Genomic DNA, 20,883 nt, shown 5'->3' on the forward strand with positions numbered 1-20,883 from the left:
ACTGAATCGCTGCCAATTCCAGTAAGTTTATGTATTCTTCCTGCTGTTGGGGAAACCACCGCCCAGGGATTGTAAAGCTGTCTAGAGTGGCCCACCCCATCCCTCCAATGAGAAGTCTGCTTGTAATGACTGCAGCTGGTGGAAGGGGGCCCCCTCATGTTTTACTGTTGCCTCTGCCAGATTAGACCTGGCCTGATCTGCGGCGGTATGGGGACTTTGTTCGACTGGGAACCCTTCTTCAAGTCCCAGCTTGCAGCCATATGCAACTGCAGCCTCATCTTCACACTGGCGTGGGACACTGACAGGATGCATGCTGTTTCGAGATTACTTTCGAGATACTGCTAGACCCCCCCCCAATTAAACAGCAAGAGAACCCGCATGTGAAAGTTTGGAGCAGAAACTTTAAGGACATTGGGTTGGAGCAACTGAAACCATGCTTACAGCAGATCCTCGAGTCTTTTGCAGACAACAATGATTGTGAGCACCTGCTATTGAAATACATCAAACACATGCAGGCCATGGTAGACAAGAATGCTCTATTAAAAAGTAAGTCAGTCAGAAAAAATAACAATCAATATAAATAGGACAACAAGGAAACTAATAAACTCAAACAGGTAAAACGCGTCAAGGAAAGAACACGGCAACGGAACCAAACCCAGGAAAATAGGGAGGACTGGAAACGCTCTGATCAAGCGTACAGGAAGGCAGTTAAAGAAGCAAAAACTAACTATTACAACAAAGAAATAGATCATCTCCTAACTCAACCAGTAAACTATTTGAAATACTCAAGGACATCGAAAAACCCAAAGTGCTCTCACCACCACATAACCCCTCCAAGGAAGACTGTGACAAGGTGCAAGAAGCCTTTGCTGCAAAAATCTTAAAAGCTAGAAACATTATCATCTTGGCGAAGGCTCCTGCAAGTACAGATACGCTTCAGGGAGAAAACCCCACATCTGAAGATGGAGAGAGATTTCGTTTCTCAGCTGTCTCAGATGAAGAATTATGTCTGGTGCTGTCCAAAATGAAGCCAACATCATGTGCGGAAAATATCCTCCCCACAAAGATCATATTGGACCACCAAGTTCTTTTTGCACCCATTCTGACCAGGATAGTCAACGCATCCTTCAGTGAGGGGTTAGTTCGTAAACCAATAAAAGATGTTACAATAACCCCACTAGTTAAGAAGGCGGGTCTGGATCCAAAGGATCCTAGCAACCTACGTCCCATCACTAATTCCAACTTTATCCTGAAGATCTTAGACAAAATTGCAACAAACCAGCTGCAAAAACATGTGTAAGCATCGGACACACTCCACGAACAACAATCAGGTTTTCGGGCAGCTCACAGTACCGAGTCAGTCATGCTGCACTTACAGACCCACATGCTGGAGTTGATCGATAGAGGCAAATCTGGGCTACTCATGCTGCTCGATCTCAGCGCAGCGTTTGACCTGGTAGACCACCAGCTACTCCAATCAGTGCTGGACAAAATTGCTGGATGCGCTACAGCAGCACTGGCATGGCTAACCTTTTTCCTGAAGGACAGGAAAGCAAGGATACACTGGGGCGATACATTCCCAGAGGCAGCCCCGATCATATTCAGAGTTCCTCAGGGAACCAGCTTATCCCCATTATTATTCAACTTATGTATGAGAAGCCTATGTGACTTGCTGGAAAACATCGGTGTATTTTTCACAAATTATGCCGTTGACACGCAGCTTATATTTGAACTGACAGGAGAGCACGACACGGACAGTGCCAAAATATCAGAGGTCTATGGTGTACAAACTTGGAGTACAGTACAAAGCTTTCTCCATTAAAGAAGCTATCATACCAGTAATGCCCCAAGTAAGAACACTGGGGATGATGGTTGAAGCATCAGTCGGCGCTGGGGCTCACGTTAATTACCTGCACAAGAACAATGTATACTACCTGCGCCTATTAAGAGCCATCAGAACCTTCATTAATGAAGTGAATACTGCAACTATTGCAAGAGCAATTTTATTGTTGCGCCTAGATTACGGAAACGCCTTGTTGCTGGGAGCCACCAAGAGAAAGCTACAAAGGTGTCAAGTAATGCAAAATGATGCAGTTCGTATAATTAAGATAATTAAATGCAAAGATCACATATCTGCAGGAAGAAAGGAGCTACATTGGTTCAGAATAGAGGACAGAGTCAAGTTCAAGGCTTTGACGATAGTCCACAGATGCCTTTTTGGAGAGGCGCCAACCTATTTCAAAAAACAATTCTCACTGTATGTGCCCAGGAGATGTTTAAGATCAGCAGATGCAGGTCTCTTGAATATACCCGAGTCAGGTTGGCATCAGGACCAGGTAGATCTTTCCCGGTCAAGGCTGCAAATTATTGGAATAAGCTACCTGCGACCCTGAGACAAGATGGAAACGATCTTAGTTTCAGGAAAGCACTGAAAACCTTCCTTTTCCAATAATTCCTCAAATAATCAAGTTAGTCAATAAGACCCTGCTAGGGCACTGAGAATATGGAAAGGCTTCCCTATCTGTGAATTTTGCATCACTGGTTTCTCCGCACCCTGATGCCTGCAGGCTTACGGCGCGTCACAAGCACACAGACATAGACATGCTGTCAGGAGGCCTGTCGTAAAAGTGTCCTGTGGCCTTGTGGATCGCCATGACCCGCTCCCGAGTAGGACACATCCTCTGTCTCCTGATGTCCCATGCTAGCCCCAGGAAAATCAAGGACTGCGCCGGGATGAACTCCGGCTTGGTCTGGTGCACCGAGAACACAAGCTGGTAAAGGAGATCCATGAAGCCCTTCAGTGCTGTGGGCCGCCTCCCACAAATTGCCCCTGATGAGCCAGTCTTGTAAGTACAGGTAGACGTGGTGACCCCTGGCTCTAATAAGCACAGCCGCAGTGTTCATTATCCTCATGAAACCCTGTAGAGCCGAGTTGAGGCCTAACAGCAGCACTCAGTATTGAAAGTGATGTCCCATGACTGAACCGCAGAAACTGCCTGTGCGGCTGCCAAATTGGGACGTGCAGGTAAGCGTCCTTTAGGTCCAGGGAGCACATTCAATCTCTCTAGTAGAGACTTGCCGCGATCTGAGCAGGTGTTATCTTGACTTTCGTTAGCTCATTCTCGAGAGGGCCTAATCCCGGGACCGATATCTGTAACAGCCTTGAGAGCTTGGCCAGTGCCAGGGTCCCTAGAACCCCTACCACTCGATGGATTCCTAGGAAAGAAGGAGTCCTTGCGAGGTGCCTTAGTAAATAAAGATGCACTTACCTTAGGCACCTTGCTCCTATAGCGCACACATTCCTTGAGGTGATCTGGAGGCGAAGCAGAGAAGATCTCCTTCCAGCAAGTTTATCGGTTCTTTAATGACTGTGGAGTAAGGGCGTGGCAGACCACACAGTCTACCCACCTGTGGCTCGCTCCTAGTTACTGCAGACAGAGGGGTGTGTGGATCCAACCCGGGTAAGCAACTATCGCAGACGGAACCCTACTTGGGCCGACAAGCGCTGTGCAAGCGAGGCACCGGAGGTCAGAAGAAATAATGAAAAAAAAAATGCAGCAGGGAAAGCTGAAAAAGAGCAAACTTCTTGGAGCCTGCTGGAAGGTCGTCAGAACGATAAAGGGGACTGAGGCCAGGAGTCAGAGCTGACAACGCTTTTTCTGTTCGACTCAATGCAAAAGCCAAGAGTCTCAGTACTACATATGCCAAAGGATTCAGGTGAACTTGGCCCAGTGGTCCCTGACTGATCACTGCCAGCATCAGCAATGATACTAGCTCCTTTGGAGAACCTCCTAGCCTGAGCCTCTCTGCATGCAATAGCACAGTTTTTTATTGACTTGAGAGCAGATGTAATCGAAAAAGCCATTAGTACGTTTTTGGAAAATTGTATTACTTGACTTTCTAAGGCTTCCCACTCCTTCGAGTCAAGGAAGAAGTTGAGAATGCGGGAGCCATACTCATGGATGAAGTCTTAAATCAGTTTTTCGATCTTGACACATGCTTATGGTGTTTCATTTGCAAATGGGAAGAATGAGTCCTAGAGGACGACTCACTCCTCGATTGGTGACAGTTTTTTCTTCTTAGACCTTTTTTCTTGCTCTTCGCTACAACCTCATTCTTCTGATACCAAAGTCTGAGGAACCAATTTCGTTGTGGTAGACTTTACTACAGTTGTCTTAGCTGAAGCTTATAAAAGCCTGGCAGACTTTCATGGACTACCTTGGAATGCATCGATTGACTTTATCCCCACTCCTCCAAATCAGAGTTTTTACATAAATAAAACAGGCAGGGGGAAAGCAGATCAGTCGCCATCATAGATGAATAACAAGAGCAACAAGCTCTAAAGCCTAATTTAGGCCTTTTTGATTGAACAATAGGTCAAAAGGTTGAGTGACTAATAAAATTCCTAGTGGTTCCTAACTGCACCAGCAGTACGATGCCACCTTGTGGCTGAAGAAAAGTTTCCGAATCTGACTGTGACCAAGGAAGATTTCATAAGAAGAGTGCGGTGATCAGGCTGGCTGGATATGTAGTGATGTCATGAGCACCACACACCTTTGGTAATAATAAGCAGCGCCTGAGGGTTCTTAGCACTATATAAATGCAAATTATTATTATTATTATGAATATGTGAGGTCAGCTGTGCTATGCGTGGTATAGTGTGTGTTGAGTGTTCCACTGGTGTCACTTGGTGAGTCTGGTTGGTGGGTTATGTTCTCAAAGTCTTTTCCTGTGAAACCGACACTTACTAGCAATAAAGAAGACTTACCTTTGATCGCCAGACAGCTGAAATCGCGTCTTGCAGCACACTAGAGCTGTATTAGGGGGAGAAACTGACAATAGAGCCCCCCACCCAAAGTAGACTCCCCACCACCCAGGATAATGACTATACTGTGATGAATCACTGGATGTCGTCACTTCTCCCAAGGGGGGGACCCCTTACCATGAGGCCCGGCTGGTATAGCCGCTACCCGATAGTCCCTTTGTGGATGGTATGAGGGAGGATCTCATGGGCGGGACTCCCCCCTCTTAAGGAGAAGGATGACCATCTAGGGTACAGCCCTATTGAAAACATCAAACCCCCCACATACTCTAACCTCTCCATTTGCTGCTAACCGTTTTAGACAGCAGTCCAGTGTACTGCTGTAAAGTAGACTACCTTAAGATCCTGAAAAACACTGAGACGAAGAAGAGCATCAGAAACGTAGATAATCCAGGGACGAGGTGGGACAGAAACAATGAAGAGCACTTCCAAGAAGAAACTGCAGTGGTATAGACTTCCACTGAGGCATAGTTCCTTTTACTCCATAAAAACTGAAGAAAGATTACCTGTCGGAGAGACACAGCCAACCAGGATGAGAGACCGTGAAGCACAAAGGAGACGTCGAGAAGGCTGGGTCGGAGCCAAGAGCAGTCTGCTCCCGGAGTCAAAAGGACAATAGAGCTCCTTCACCCAATGGCTTCCAGACAGTAACGCAAGGCTGGCTGAAGGTGACGCGCCCGCAAGTGGCAGTGTCTAGATCTTCTCTCCAAGGGTCAGGCAAGAGATCCGTGATGTGAAGACGCTGAGACACCGAGATGCCTTTGCAACACACAGAGTAGGAGAGAGACCCGAGGAAGAACCAGCTGCGCAGCATGGGAATGAGGAAGGTAACGGGAGAGGCACAGGATCGGTAGCTGCAAGATAAAGGAGACAAAAACCCTGTAAGAAAATAGCGAACAGGACTATCTTCCTCGTGTCCGTACTTGGCAAGCAAGGCAGTCAAGACGACAAAGCGAGGGGGAGAGAAATCGGGGTCGTAGACCCAAGCCCACAGAGCCATATGAATCAGCTTCCTCGTGGCAATACTTGGCAGGGAAGTGAACCAAGTGGGCCAAACCAAAGAAGAAGAGAAACAAGGGTTGAGGACCCAAACCAAGAGAGCAATACGAGTCATCTTCCTTGTGGCAGTACATGGCAGGGAAGTGGACCAAGTGGGCCAGACCAAAGAAGAAGCGAGAAGACAGGGTCACAGACCCTTATAACACTCATAGTTGGATGATGTAAGTGTGAAACTTAATGAGGAGAAAACCAGGGGAAGGGAGTAATTCACCCTGGTTTTAAGAGATTGTTTTGAAAATACCAGGAGAAGGGAGTCATTCTCCTGGTAACTTGGACCAGCAGGAAGGTTCATGAGGCCTGGGGAAGGAAGCCATTCGCCCAGGCTGTTTGAGGCTGCCCGCCAGGAGAAGGGAGATATTCTCCTGGCCCACCAAGGAAACATGGTGTGGAGACATGGACCATAACCTAGAAGAAGGAAGGCATTCTCCTGGGATCAGAACACTAGTATTTAGGTTATAGTGGAAGGGCCAGAACTGAGTTTTCTTGACTCAGGACGGTGGACACTTTGTTTAACAGACATCCTGACAGTCACCTTTGATCTTTAGCTGAGGCAGGGAAACCCCTCTAAGGAATTGGGAAAGATAGATTTATTCTTGCTTCACTACCTAATAAAAGAATGTAACCCCAGAAATGCCACATTTGTGTCAGAGTCCTTCTTCTGCACCCTTACAATACTCCCAGGTTTGACATGACATGCCAAGTGGGCAGCATAGGATCTTTTAAAATCCGCTGAAGGTTTCCTCAAACCGCTTACTCCCTTGAACATAGTGAACCGACAATGAGTTCCACTTTGGAGCCTAGCCACGCCTGAATGCCAGCTCTCCCCTGCTGAATTTTCCAGGGCCTGAAGGAAGTCTTATGGGGATAGAGATGCTTAAGGCGCCAAAGAAGGTTTAAGTGGGTGTGCGGGATGCTGATTCGGGAGTATGCATCACTAGTGAAAATGTGAAGCACAGAGGTGACATGCAAATTCACAGGCTTTGTGGGCAGTGCAACAGAACACTTCAGTGAGCAGTATTGTTCTCCTCCAATGCCACAGCTGTACTGATGACATTAGAGGGAAGTGAGCAGCAGAAACCCTCCGATCAGCAAGTTTGCACAGAACATGAGAGTGTTGTAAGACGTGACTATTAACATGCCTGTTCCACATACTGTTTTTTCACACAGTGCAAGGAAAAGCTTGTATGTCTGCCCATCCGAGGTAAAATGAAAACAGCCCCAAGCTCCGGAGGACCTGGGATGGAGCAGAACACTGTCCAATAAAAAGATGCAAACTGCAGACTGTATGTCTTCAGGTACAAGATGTGGCCAGTGTATACTGAACTAGGACACTACACCAAGCGTGGTTTGTGCCGTAATTGCATCATAGACTGACTGATATGGGTCTGAAGATGGCATGTTTTTATGGGTCTTAACAAAAAAAAAAAGAAAATCCCTTGATGTACGAAACACCAAAGCTGATTGTAAAATCAGACATCTAATGAAGAAATAATAAACAAAAATAAAAATAAAAAAGTTGGCAAGAGTCCAGCAGTCTTTGTATTGTTGCTGACAAATAGTCAGTTTGTACAGAAAGTATTTTCTTGTTTACTTTTTTCGATCTGAAGGGAATTTGGCAATATTCCTAGGATTTAGCCTCATCTCTGGGGATGCTCTGGGCAATGAGAGGGTATCCCTTTCAAGGACCCTTGAAGAATTTGATCCAGATCCATCAGTATTTTTAAATTAAATCAAATTGATGCTAACTAGTGAGGATTAGCCCTGTTGTTTTAGGGGACTGAACTATGTGAAGTTGGGGTAGATTCTTTTGCTTATGTTAGTGAGGTATGTTTAGTGACTTCGGGTGGCTGTTTTCTTTGCAATGGGTTAGTATGAATTGTGCACTATTTTTCAAAATAGACGTTTGAATAGGTTGCAATCCTACTTATTACAACTGTCACGTTTATTTACATATAATGTCATGAAATTCATGCATACGGTGTTATAGATACGTATTTTTGTTGTGTATTGATTTACTTGTCATAGAAAGCTTCTATCTGTTGCGATATATTATGAAATGCAGGTCTGTGAAAGTCTGTTTGGGAAAATGGAGGTGAAACTATGACATGAGGCGTGTAGATAGTTTTAAAAGAATTTTGACAGATGGTCGCTGTGTGGGTGATACTGCGGAATGGGTTGTATAGGTAGTCATTCAAATCCTAAATGTTACACATTTTAACATGCAGCTCGTGCAGTGGAAGTATTTTTTAACAAGTTAGTGCATGTTACTTAAAGTAAATTGTATAGTGCGAGTTGGAAATATCCAAGAGACAGTAACATGCAGCCCTGTGTGGATACCTGCATTGTGTGTTCTAAGTGAGTTATCAAAGTACAGTTGATGTTATCTGTGCGCTGGTGTGGCGGCGGCAGGGAGTGTACTACTGACAGTTGGAATTAACATATCAAGTATTTATTAACAGGTCAGTGCACATATTCAAAGATTAATGATATGGAATTAGTGGAAAATATCCAAAGTGATAGTAATTTACATGTGATCCTATGTGGGTGGCAGCATCGAGTGCTTAAGTGAATTATTACCAAAATAATGTTGGTATACCCTTGTGTTTTGAATTTTGGACACCAGTAATATTCTGGTAGTCATTCAAAATTGTGGTTTGAGAGTAAACCAGGATATCAAGAGTTTTCAGTTGAGTTTCCTGGCAGGAGCGTGTGCCGGGAAACTCACTTTGTATTGGTATGTTGATAAGAGACTTGGTTATATTAAGTTCTTGTTGCCTTTGAACATTTTGTCAACCAGAAACTTTGAAACATTTACCTTCCACATTTTATTTGTATGTATTAGTGGTGAGTGTCAGATTGAGTTAGGACACAAGGTCCTCCTGCTTTAGTTTTAGTTTCATGGGAAGGAATACTCTTGTTAGGATAGGGAAGGTTAGGCCTTTTTCCAAACCCCTTTCTGTTAACAAAATGGCTAATGTTGAGAATGAAACCTCTGTGTCCGCATCTCATTTCTGTTGCCTCACAACAAGGAGACCAGCCTAGTAGGCCTCCCAGGGTTACCGGACAAGAAAGACAGAAAGTAAAACAGAAGGATACTGGGGACTGTTCAGATGGTTTATACCCTTAATAGGAGAGGAGGGGCTAAAAAGGAAAACAAAGAAGGACGTTTTGGGAAACTGTTCTGTCGGAAGGTGGACCGCCTTCTTGAGGAAGTAGCGGGACAAGGAAGAGGGACGTGGAGGTAATGGAACAGGGACCACATTCCACATGGTGGAAAACTACACCAGGGGTAGCACACATCACCTTTTCTTTAATTTGCTAATGAAGGCACTACCTGAGCCACTAACAAAATGAGTTGGACTAGGGAGTCAATGTGCACACTTGGCAGTAGTTTGCTAGGGCTTCCCACAATGTTTGTACATTCTTTTATGAAGATTCTTATACATTGCAATAAGTCACACAGTGAACATAGTACTTCAACATCAGTTATAGTCACAATGAATGTGAAAGCATGTTTTGTAGCGTCAGCCTTTAATAGGAAGTCGTCGATTTGACTAAAAAGGTAAAGCAAAAATAACCATTTTGATGTGCGAATATTGAACATTAATATTTCATAATTTCACGGATATCCTTTTCCATTGATACATCATTATAACAAACTAAAAACGTTGATTTGTACATGTGAATGGGGAGTCCTCTGTCAGCAGACAATGATTGATTTAATAATGCTGGTAACCTGCACGTTTAGATATAATAGAGGTTTTATCCACCAGCTGAGTCAATAACAATGAATCTTGACAAGTGCCACACGCTCAGCAGGCAATTCTGGCATCACTGCACCTTTGGACCATGATACCATCTGTATGTACTGCATCAATACTTCTAATAGTGAGAAGGGATCAATGTTTCAGTTCCATTCTAGCCACGGTTGCCATGTGAACTTCATCTGGCCCATCCGCCAATCGGAGTGCCCGGGCCCAAATGAAGAACTGAGCGAGGGGATAATCGTTGCTGAGGCCTGCTGCTCCAAAAGCCTAAAATAAAAGAGAATAAGTATGTCAGCAAATACATCCTTTGTGCAATAGCTTGGATGGATACTGACATAACACCAATCCTGCGGTACACTAATCAGGTAGGACAATGCCGTGGGAGCCAAACCTCTTTCGAGGTGTGCATTACCCTTTGCTCAGGTGCAGTGCAATTTTACAAAGAGACAAATTGCCCTAAAACAATCTATGCCCCCATTACAAATGCCTGTTCAAAAGTGCATTACTTTGGTGGAGAGTTTTATGACACAAGCAAGAGCGTCATACATGTGTTCAAATTCATTTTATTAAGCTGGCAGAAACAGGGGACATACATAATTGAAACAAGAGAAGACCCACACATCCATCTTCACACGTTCACAGATGGGACAATTTTGACCAATGATGATACATTCTTGACAGTATTTGAAAATTGACCAAGCCAACAAACTGTCAACTTGTTGGAAAAAGGGCTGTCCTTTGTACCCGGTCAAAATGTGACGTGTTTGTCAATATTTCCAATTATGTTTCGAAAATTGCATTCTCACAAATATGATATGATAGTTTATTTATATAGCGCCTATACACAATGTGTTTCAAAGCGCTTCAAGGCAAGGGAGGGAACAAAGGAAAATACAATGACATTCTTACAGGCCATGAACAGTAAGGATGTAAAATTAACTATCGTACTCGGCCTAATGACATTTCACATATTGCAAGAGCTAAGACATAGATAAGGAAGGGAGGGGGAGAGTGGGAAGGAAATGGAAACAGACAGGCGACTACTGTACTAGGCCTGACGACATTTCTGGTAGAGCTGGAGAAAGACTAAAGGAGGGGGGTGCAGAAAGGGAGGGGAGGAACAAAACAAGCGACTATCGTATTAGGCCTGACTACATTTCAGATAGTGCTGGAGGTGGGTGCGGGGGGAGGGTGGGGAGGGAGGAAAACAACAAGTAAACAAGTAAGGGGAGGGGGGAGGAGACAGACGAGGTTGCTATCATACTAGGTCCAGGGACAATTCTGACAGAGTAAGTGCACAGAAGTAAGTGCATAATGGTTCATCATACAAAATTCAACGATGTATTGCGTCAGTAGAAGGCCCTTCTCAGATCAGTTACCCATAGACGTGCAGCTCACTGTGGCATGGTATTTGTGATGCCACTACTCTGAACATATCTAAGAGGTAATGTGGCCAGAATGCGTGGTAATGCCTACTAAGGCCCCATTTCACCAAATATGCTAGACGGCATACATGACAAGCAGAGTGCGCATATCCTGCAATCAGAATGGCCTGCGTGCAGGTTCCCCTGAGTCGCCAAGTGTTCCTGCATCCAGGAGGAGGGACGAGAAACCACTGCTATCCATTTAGGATTTGTGAATGTTGAATATGCGACCAACTCCTAGTTAGACACTGGCATGCAGCATATTTGAGGGTCGAAGTCAGGGATGGAAAAGTAAAAAAGCAATAGAAACGATCCTGCTTTGCTTTTAGTCCAGAACAGTACGACTACGCCCCTGATTCTGAGGTGCAGGGAAAAATAGAAAAGTGTTCTTCCATGACAGAAGAACACTTTTCATAAAAAGAACAAAATTCAGTCAGAATGTAGCTGCCTGGCATCTAAGCCTCGAGCTTTGCATGTGCCTTATTAACAGTTTGACAGCAGCTCTAGCAACCATCAGGAATGCAGGGCAGGCACTGTAAGGAAATTCTCCTTCCAAAAGCTTTGGTTTTGCATGTTCGGTGGAAGGCATGGTATAACAAGTAGACACTGACACAAGATCTGCAAGTTTCAAAACCTTCATTGATGGTTTAAAAGGGGTTGGAAAACTCCCATCTTGCCCTATAACTAAGATGGGAGTATTCTCGAGCATCAAACAAAAATAAAATACAGTCCTAGTCAGACCTTAGTCAAAATAAAATGGCCTATACTAATAAACATACTGCCTGCCCTCTTTCAAATACAATAAATGTGTAAAGGGAATGTGTAATGCAAAAAGGAAAATGAGTGTTCAAAAGAAATGTCAATATGGCGGAGTAAACTCGCTTTCCCATGTTTTGTAGTACAGGGTAAGGTGACACACTTGGATCTTGCGACACAGTCTGGCTTTGGAAACAAGGATGCAGTTTGTTTCGTGGACCAGGGCACACTTGGCCTTCTACGAAAAGTCACCAGTTTTTTCCGCTGGACCTCTCTGCTTTCTCTCACTTCAACCTTCTTTCTTTAAACATCACCTTTCCTCTCCTACACCAAGGCCTCCCTGTAAATGTAGTTCCATCACGGTACTTATTTCAAAGTTCAAAGATATCTCTCAAATCCATGTTTCCCTCTGCTGGGATGAAACCTAACAGTTCAAAGACATCTCTCACATCCAGGTTTCCCCTCTGCCGGGGTCAAACCTAACAACAGTTCAAATCTTGCATCTCGGTTTATTTCTCTTCCCGCTGCTTCTACAGCGTCAGACATTTCACAGAGACTTTCGATTGAGAATCTTCTTTCGCCCGGACCACTCTGTTACTTTGTATCTTTAAATTTACAGCTCTTTACAATGCTTTGCTTTCTCTTGCGTTTTATTGGCACACACGCAACCTTAATTCGTCGGATACTGTTGCTGTCAAGTTTCATTTAACACAGACCGGACTTTCATTGCTTTTATCTACTCACCGACTGTGTTAATTCATTTTCGTCTTTCGGCTTTGATCCTGAAGTTAAGGCTGATACCACAACTGCTGCTTCACCTCCCCAACTCTGCCTTTCGAGCCAGGAGAGTGGCTGGTATCCTTGAAACACAAAAGAGGTTTGTCTCTCCTCTCTAGCTAGGCTTCCTTGCGCAACCTTAAAGGCCCTTCAGAGGTAAAAATTGCTCGCCGGGGTGTCCATGGTTTCACCATGCCTCGAATCCGTCCCTCAGCCTGTCGCTCTGTTGCACCTGGTTCGCTGCCACCCTTGAAGGACTGCTCCTTCTCGTGCATTGCCTTGCTCCGATTGCGGATCTGTGCTGCACCTTTTAACTATGTGGGGAGAGCTAATAGGTACCAGGTGTCTGCAATTAAGATTAAGTGCCTGAAGCTGCCTGATCTTATTAGTGGGACATGTCCAATGTATTGCATGGGTGTTACACCTTTTAGCCTCAGACCTCCTCTTCCTCGGCTCAGTGTTTGTGTAGGAAGGGGGGGTCTGGGAAGTTGTACTATCCTATAAAACAGGATGGGATAGGTTTTTTTTTTCTCGAAAGGGGGATACCATGTCTCACCATTGGGCATTCCTCCCCCACTGCCCGAGGACCCCGCACCCAGGTGATCCTCCCGCATTTGTCCACCCCCAGGGTCTGGATCGAAAGGTGATGGCCATGCCCTCGCCATCTGAGCAAGGAATTCCCGGGGTCTAAACAGTAAAACATTCTCTGGTTTTTCACAATGTAAAAAGGGAGCTAAACTATAGCACCTCAGAGGTGTCATTAACATCTAGTGGACACTTTTTCCTTTATAATGAAGGCAATACTTAGGCTGCATCACCACTTTTCTTATTTGCAGAAGGGTCAAGGACACGTTCTTAAATAAGTAAAGTTGCAGATTTTGAGGAAACGCTCAAAGTAATATAGCTGCCCATAGGCAGACTACATCAGCTTTTACGGTTGGAAAGCATAACAGCTCCCCTTCAATATTTCCACCCACCTAAGAATGGTGGTGCTCAAAAATGGAGGGGGGAATGTCGCCTGTCTACACTAATTTTATCTTGAGCTCAGAATCAGGCACTGAGAAGCGTCCACAAAGAGACCAGTCTGCTTCACCCAGTCCTTGCTCCTGGTCTGTGATTGTTCAAGACATGTTATGTTACGTTGTCTGACACCGCGCACCGTTACCATTGGGGTGCTCTCCAGCGCTCACATGGATTTGCAAGAAAGAGGGCAGGGTGGGTTAGTAAGGGTAGAATGATAGGATAGAGCCAGAACCAGGAGAAACAGGTGTCTGTGTGTGCTGGCTTGCAAATGGGTTGATTGCGTGCACTGGCTTGTTGTAGCTATATGGGTAAGGCTCAATGCCTGAGCTGTTTGTTGTATGCAAATGTTTGCTAGGTTTGAGGTGTGTTTGTGTGCTTAATGTGTGGTTTGGCTGGTACATATACAAAGGAATAGCATGTCAGGTGTATCCATTGGTGTAGACACAGTGGGGGCTGGTGGCCCAGGCCTACCCTCTTTTCCCCAAGGCCCCATATGCTATTCTGGAGGGCCACAGCTCACAGGGGCCCATACCCTATGCTCACGTGTATACTTTGCTGACGCATTCTCCCATAATAACATCCCAGCTACAACACTGGAGGTATCATGTAACTGAGCAAATACCTTTGTGAAGTATGGATGCAATTTGCAATGCACTTTCCACGCATGGGGTATGCTGGTGGGCAACTCATTTGCATACCCACCAGAAAGGGTGCAGGCAAAGATTGCAATGGATAGACCCAGGCCTCCTTCAAATTCAGACTGGGTCCTGCACACTAAATCGTGCCCACTGAGCCTGAGCCGTGCATTTGGAATTGGACAGGTCCTCACTAATTGGGGGATGCCGAGGGCTCCCAAAAAGGCTGGCAACAGTTTTAGAGTCACATGCTCTTTGTAGACCCAAATGCCCCCTATGCAAAGTTCGGCCCAGTCTTTTGCATACAGTCATAAAGCAGGGACTGAAGCCCAACTATCCTGATGGAATGTGGAAGGTTGGCTAATCTGCCCAGCAGCTGCCAAGCAGTGAAAGCACTATTTTGCACAGTGGGCTACCCCTGTGTAGTGTGGGGGCTTGTCCCTGGTTGTATGAGACTGTTCCCGCCTATTATGTCATGACTGTACTGTATCACCTGCTTCTAAGTATGTACGAGCGCCGTGATACCTCTGGGTATGGGCGCTATCAACAAATGAAATGTATAACAAATAAATAATGCAGGCCCTGTGGGAGGTGGGTCTGAGGTTATGGGTCACCAGCGTTGTTTAGTAACGTAATGTCATGGGCATTTATGTTGCATCTGCCCCCACTGTACTGAGTTACTGCACTGCACTGCACTGCTGCTGATGAATACTGTGGCTATGCCTGGGCTTCAAGGCAGGGGTCTGTGGTAGCAGGACAAGGGGTGCTATGTTATGTTATATTATGTTATGAAGCTTTTATACTGCACCAAAATAACCAACATAGTGGTCTTACGACACCGGTATCTTGTAAAAGAGCTTGGCGCATTGTGGCCCTGCCCCCAGAAACCATGCCATTGTCGGTGGTGAAAGGGAAATAGGACAAACTGTGGGAGACGAGGGTGGGGAGATGCAGGAATAACAGCACTTAAAAAATGTATTTATGCTGATCCCGGAAAGATAATTTGAGGAGCTGCTGTATGAGAGTCGAAGGATTCAGTCCTTAGCTAGATAAGCTCCCAGCTAAAAATAAGCACTATGCCTCACAATTTACAGGAGCGCTGCGGCAAGGAACGCGCAACTGCTGTGCCAATTGCACAACACCTGCTTCTTGTTCTTCGTCTGCGCTTGCATTACTGGATTCTCTTTTGCGCTCTGCTCCACCGAGAATAAAGGGTAATAGTGGAACCGGCCAGGCGTTTGACAGTACTAACACTATTAGAACTCATGTTTCCTTGGAAACCTTGTCTACCTATAGTAAATGAGAAATGGAGGCTTTAGATTTTTTACAATCCTTGTTCCTGAGAGTATTTTACAGGATGTGGACGAACTAGAAATTACTGTTGCGACTTTTGATGGAAGTTTATCCAACCATTTCAAACCCAAATCCATTTTTGTTCTATCTAAAATGGATGATCATCACATTAAATTACATTATTTGAAAAGTCAGTGGGATCTGATTTACTTAATTTAAATTGGATCCAAATCCAAATATTTCTAAATCAACTCAACTCACAATTAGAGCACTTCAGACTAATGATACTTGGGTTCTCAAACCGGCTGATAAAGGTGGTAATGTAGTTCTTTGGGGAAATTATAAATATGTACAAGGCACCAATAAACAATTGCAACATGGTAATTACTATTCTCTGCTCAGGGAAGACCCTATAAGCAAGTATAACAGTTTATTGAAATCGAAACTATTACACTGGCGTAGTTCTGGTTTACTGAGCAAGGATACATATAATTATCTATATGTTAAGAATCATACCATCCCAAGCTTCTGCTTACTACAAAATATTCACAAGAATAAAGAATACCCACTGGGTAGACCTATTGTAAGCGCCATAGGTTCCTTACGGAAACTACCTATAGTTTTATAGTTTTCATTTTATTACCTTTTGCAACTAGCCTTGTGTCATATGTCAAAGATAATAGAGGGGTTATAAAGAGGTTAAAAAGCATTCATATGGAGCCGGATTTTATTTTGTTGACACTTATTTTGTTACATTATGTACACTTTTATGCGTCATGGAGATGGTTTACATGCCTTTCAATATTTTCTTAGGAACTGATCTGCTTCTCTAAGGCAACATATTAGACATCATTGTTTTTGTCCTAAACCATAACTATTTTCCCTTTTCCATAAACAATTTTTATCTACAAACCCGTGGGACTTCCATGGGTACTAACTTTGCTCATACATATGGAAACTTACTCATGGGGTATTGGGAGGAGAAATTTATTACATAATGGCACCAATGTATGGAATTTAAACATTGTTCTGTGTCTGAGGTACATCAATGATTTCTTTATTTTATGGACAAGTCCAGATATAATACTAAAGCAATTTTTAAGTTTTATCAATAACAATGATTCAAATTTGAAATGTATTATGAACTTCAGTATTACAGATATGTAAGGTACAGATACGGAGGATCTGATTATGCTTTCTCTCTTTACTGTAAAACTCGAGTAGCATTAAACATCAAACAATATATTAAAAATGTCATGCAAAGTACTAAATTCCCCAAGAAAATTGTCCTTTTTGCAGTCCATTTTTTATATGTTTAAGTTTAACCATGTGACATGTCCAGTCAATCCTCTCATTGACAGTCCCATAATAATTTCTTCCCTTTCTCGTCCTTCCTCTTACTTTGCTGCTCGGGCAGCAGTTAAGTACTCATTCCATTCTATTTTATGAATAAGTGTGTGTGTGAGAGTGATTGTTAATTGATTTAATTGTAACTGGAGAAAACATTATATTGTATCTAAACGTGCTTGCAAACAATAGCATTGTCTTCTACGAAGGAGCGTATCCATGTAGAAAGCAAGTATAGGAATGGCGCGATGTGCCGGGAGAAGGTCCGACGCTGGAGCAGAAGACTGTAAGGGGGCGCTCTCACACAGAAGAGGGTGCGGTGCGACGGGATTCAATTCCCGCACCAGCCCCTGAAGACTTGCGTGTAGATAACATCCCACGATAAGGACACAGTACACAGAGTCAGTCAGCCATAAAAGGAGCAATTAAATCCATAGCTTCGGATCACTCGATCAGAGTGCCGGAAGTACAGCTTGACAGCTAACAAAATAATTCGCTCTCAAAGCCATCTATTGGCAGAAAAAGATAACAGTCGTTTTCGTAACGAACTAGCCACTGGTACAACACAGACTGGCAGCATAAAGCAGAAGTGCACCGGGCACAGATCCAAGCAAAACTGGAAACAAGGTAAACCCCTGAACCACATTAAGCTGCATATTAATGGAAACAGGGCCAAGACCCCTGTGTAAAACCACCAGAGTGCCGAAATGCACAACTCCAGTGAGGAATATGACGAACCCCATACCAGTAGCAAATGGTACGAGACAGGCAGGGGTCAAGCAGTCTAGAGGGTACTAAGCGCAGGACTGGGCCCTATGCTCCAAAGCAGGAGTTTGGTGGATGATTTATTAACATTCTCCCAAGGGATGCAAATCTTAAGGGTAGAAGCCCCAGACAGATACCAAATGGGGGGCAAGGGGGAAGAAAATAGGGCTGAAAGGCGCGCAGCAGCCACCATCCCCCTCACACCCCTGGGCAAACCACATAGAAAAAAAGAGTGGTGGAAGAAGAGTGAGGTCATGGGGTAGAAGTGGCAGAGGTTATACGGATGAGGAGTCCAATTCAGAGGAAACTTACGAGGAAGAGTGCGATGAAACGTCCGAAAGAAGCTCTGAGGAGCGTGAATCCTCATCAGCAGACCCCCCCAAGAAAGGGAAAAGACAAAGAAAGGAGGAGGAGAAGGGAGAGGTGTTTGACACAGATTCTCTGATCCATCCCAGGCCTGGGGAGTGGGAGCCACCCGCACAAATTGGCAACTGCATTAAGAAGAGGATTAGCAAACCTCTCTCGAAGGAGGACGAATGCCCTAGACCACAGGTACCAAACTGTGTGGCAGAGACACTAGAAATAGATGAAAAAATGCTATCCTTCATGGGAAGGTATGGCAGAGACATCAAGAAGGGCATTGAGAGGTCATGGCAGTCATGCCAAGACAAAGTCTTAGATATTATAGGCCTTATTAGAAAAATATGGCAAATGGCGGAAGCGGTCGAAAGAGCCAGAGGAAAAAGTGGACCCAGATATTCTAGCCGGCTAGGCACAACAGGCAATATGCTTATTAGGTAATGCCAACAATGCATTAACTAAGGAACCCCAGAGGTCTAGATTGGTCAAAATTGACCCAAAAATGAGCGAATTGTCCCCCTCAGAATCGTCAATGGACTAAGTGTAAACTCTTCGGAGACGTATTCATTAAAGAAATGGCAGAATTCGACAATACATAGGCCGCCATAGACAAGGCCCAAGCATCGCTGAAACAAGTATTTGGGCAGAAGGTTTTCGGTAGGGCTGGCAATGGAAGGGGCCGTTCGGCCAGCCGCGACTCTACGTACAGGTCCAACTACAGCGGTAGAGGAAACTGGGGAGACCAGGAAGAGCGCAGACCCAACTGCTTCTTTCAGTCTAGAGGAAGCGGTAGAGGCAGAGGCTGGCATGGAAGCGGCAGAGGCCAGCAAACTAATGCAGGTGAGACAAAAGGCCAATGAAACCAGAAATCCCAGTAATAGGGGGGAGGGCAGCACTGTTCTTAAAACAGTGGAAACAATTATCAGGGGATGCTTGGATAAAACAGACGGTACAAGGTTTCCAACTATCAGAATCCTGTACAAAAGACATACCCAAGAACTATAAAGTTCAGCGAAGATGACAAAAACGTACTAAAAAAAAGACATTTTTTATCTAGAAAAGAAAGAAGCCATCACTCAGGCGATAGAATTGACACTAGGCTTCATAAGCAATATGTTCCTATTAAAGGATCAGAGACCTGTGATAAACCTCAGACTTAAATGCATTCATTATACACAGACATTTCAACATGGAAGGAATCCATCTGTTGAGAGACATCTTGCAAGCGGAGGACTGGCTATTGAGGATAGACCTCAAAGACACCTACTTGGCAATACCAATCGCAAAAGAACATCAGAGATTCCTACGCTTCTTTTGGGGAGGTCAGACATGGGAATTTTTAAAAAAATGTATTTGTTTTGGCTCAGTGAGCCTTTACAAAAATACAAATAAGCAGAAAAAAAAAATGTCTTTACAAATAAACAAATTTTTACAAAAATAAAATGATCCTTTTCAAATAAACAAATTTTTACAAAAATAAAATGATCCTTTTCTTTGCCAAACCCTGCCACTTTTCAGATGCCGTCTGGGTGCGCAATGTTGTGGTGATCTGTTTTCCTGGAATATACAGGTTTAAATGACTATTTCACAATTGATTAGCACCTGTATAGCAGCCGATGACAATGCACTGCTTTTACCAGAAATAAGTCTGTCCCACAAAAAGTCTGATATGATGTCTTCTTCTCTGCGCACAAAGTTCCTAAATAACCTTGAACGATATATCCATGAACCTTCACAGTCCATTATTAGATGCTTTAGTGTTTGCTTGGCAGGGTTTATGCAAATGGAGCACAATTTCTTTTGCTTTGACCCCTTGGTTTCGCTTTTCTAAAATTGCCCCACAATGGACCAAGTTTAATCTCATTCTGAGAAGAGCAAAGCTTTCGGTTAGGGGATTTCGTTAAATGGCCCAACAGACAACCAAGTTTCTTTTCCCCCCTCAGAAACGCACTTTGGACTGGATCTGATCTAACATTCTCTATTGTTTCGATCCAGTCTAAAAGTTCGTTTTTTTGTATTGAGTGGGTTTAAGATCAAAGATTCCATTTAAAGATCTATTTTTGTCAGTGCTTTCGTTACTTTTTCCCCAGTTATGATCAAGAGTGGTGACTTACCCTGTGATTTTTTTAGATCTGAGGTCTCCTTATAGGGATGTTTTTTTACCCATAGTATTTCTCGAAACAGGGAAATCAGTTTCCAATCTTCCATACACTTCAATGACTTTAAACCCAGCTCGAATCTCAGGCTTTTTAAGGATGTGCAGCTTGGAAGGCCCAGTGCTCTTTTCCAAAGTCGACCCTCAAAAGTTTCCCAGTTTGCTGCCCAGAGACCCGGTTTAGTTTCTAGTCCATAAAGTATCACTGGTACCACTTTTGCTAAATAATACTTTACTAATGGAAGGATGGAAAATTTACAAAATTTATGGTTCAATTTGACCATTTGGGAACCGGCTTGTATTACCTTGTCCATGACCTCAGAATCTGTCTTATATTGGGCTGGATGGGCGTGTATATTATAACCCAAGTAATTTATGGCTTCTACAACTCTAATGCATTTGCCCCCCAGTTTCCAGTTTTTATATTTGATTTTTGTCAATGGATCTTTGAAGATGAGAATGTTTGATTTGGCAGGGTTGACTGTTAGTCTGTTTATTTCAACGTACTCATTCAGTCTTGTTAACAGACGTTGCAGACCAATTGGTGTTCTGTCGAGAAGTACTATATCGTCTGCGTAGGCCAGCCATCAGATCTTTCTCCCATTTAAGATGTGACTGGCCAACGCAGCTGATTCTAGAAAAACTCCCATATCTGCCAAAAACAGATTAAAGAAAAGAGGCGCTCCTAGGCACCCTTGTC

At 44.0% G+C, this 20,883-nt stretch overlaps 1 protein-coding gene across 3 annotated transcripts in view; it reads right to left on the bottom strand.

Moving 5' to 3' along the window:
- Positions 1-9,395: 9,395 nt before the first annotated feature.
- ACAD10 (acyl-CoA dehydrogenase family member 10) overlaps positions 9,396-20,883 on the bottom strand; it is a 2,051,508-nt gene continuing 2,040,020 nt past the window's right edge. For all 3 annotated transcript variants that reach the window (XM_069619514.1, XM_069619513.1, XM_069619515.1), the window contains one exon: positions 9,396-9,915. In XM_069619514.1, the coding sequence (XP_069475615.1) occupies positions 9,781-9,915 (135 nt within the window). In that variant the 3' untranslated portion in view covers positions 9,396-9,780. The remainder of the gene's footprint in view (positions 9,916-20,883) is intronic.

Source organism: Ambystoma mexicanum, chromosome 10 (genome assembly GCF_040938575.1).
Source record: "Ambystoma mexicanum isolate Mex_15411 chromosome 10, UKY_AmexF1_1, whole genome shotgun sequence".
Lineage (NCBI taxonomy): Eukaryota > Metazoa > Chordata > Amphibia > Caudata > Ambystomatidae > Ambystoma > Ambystoma mexicanum.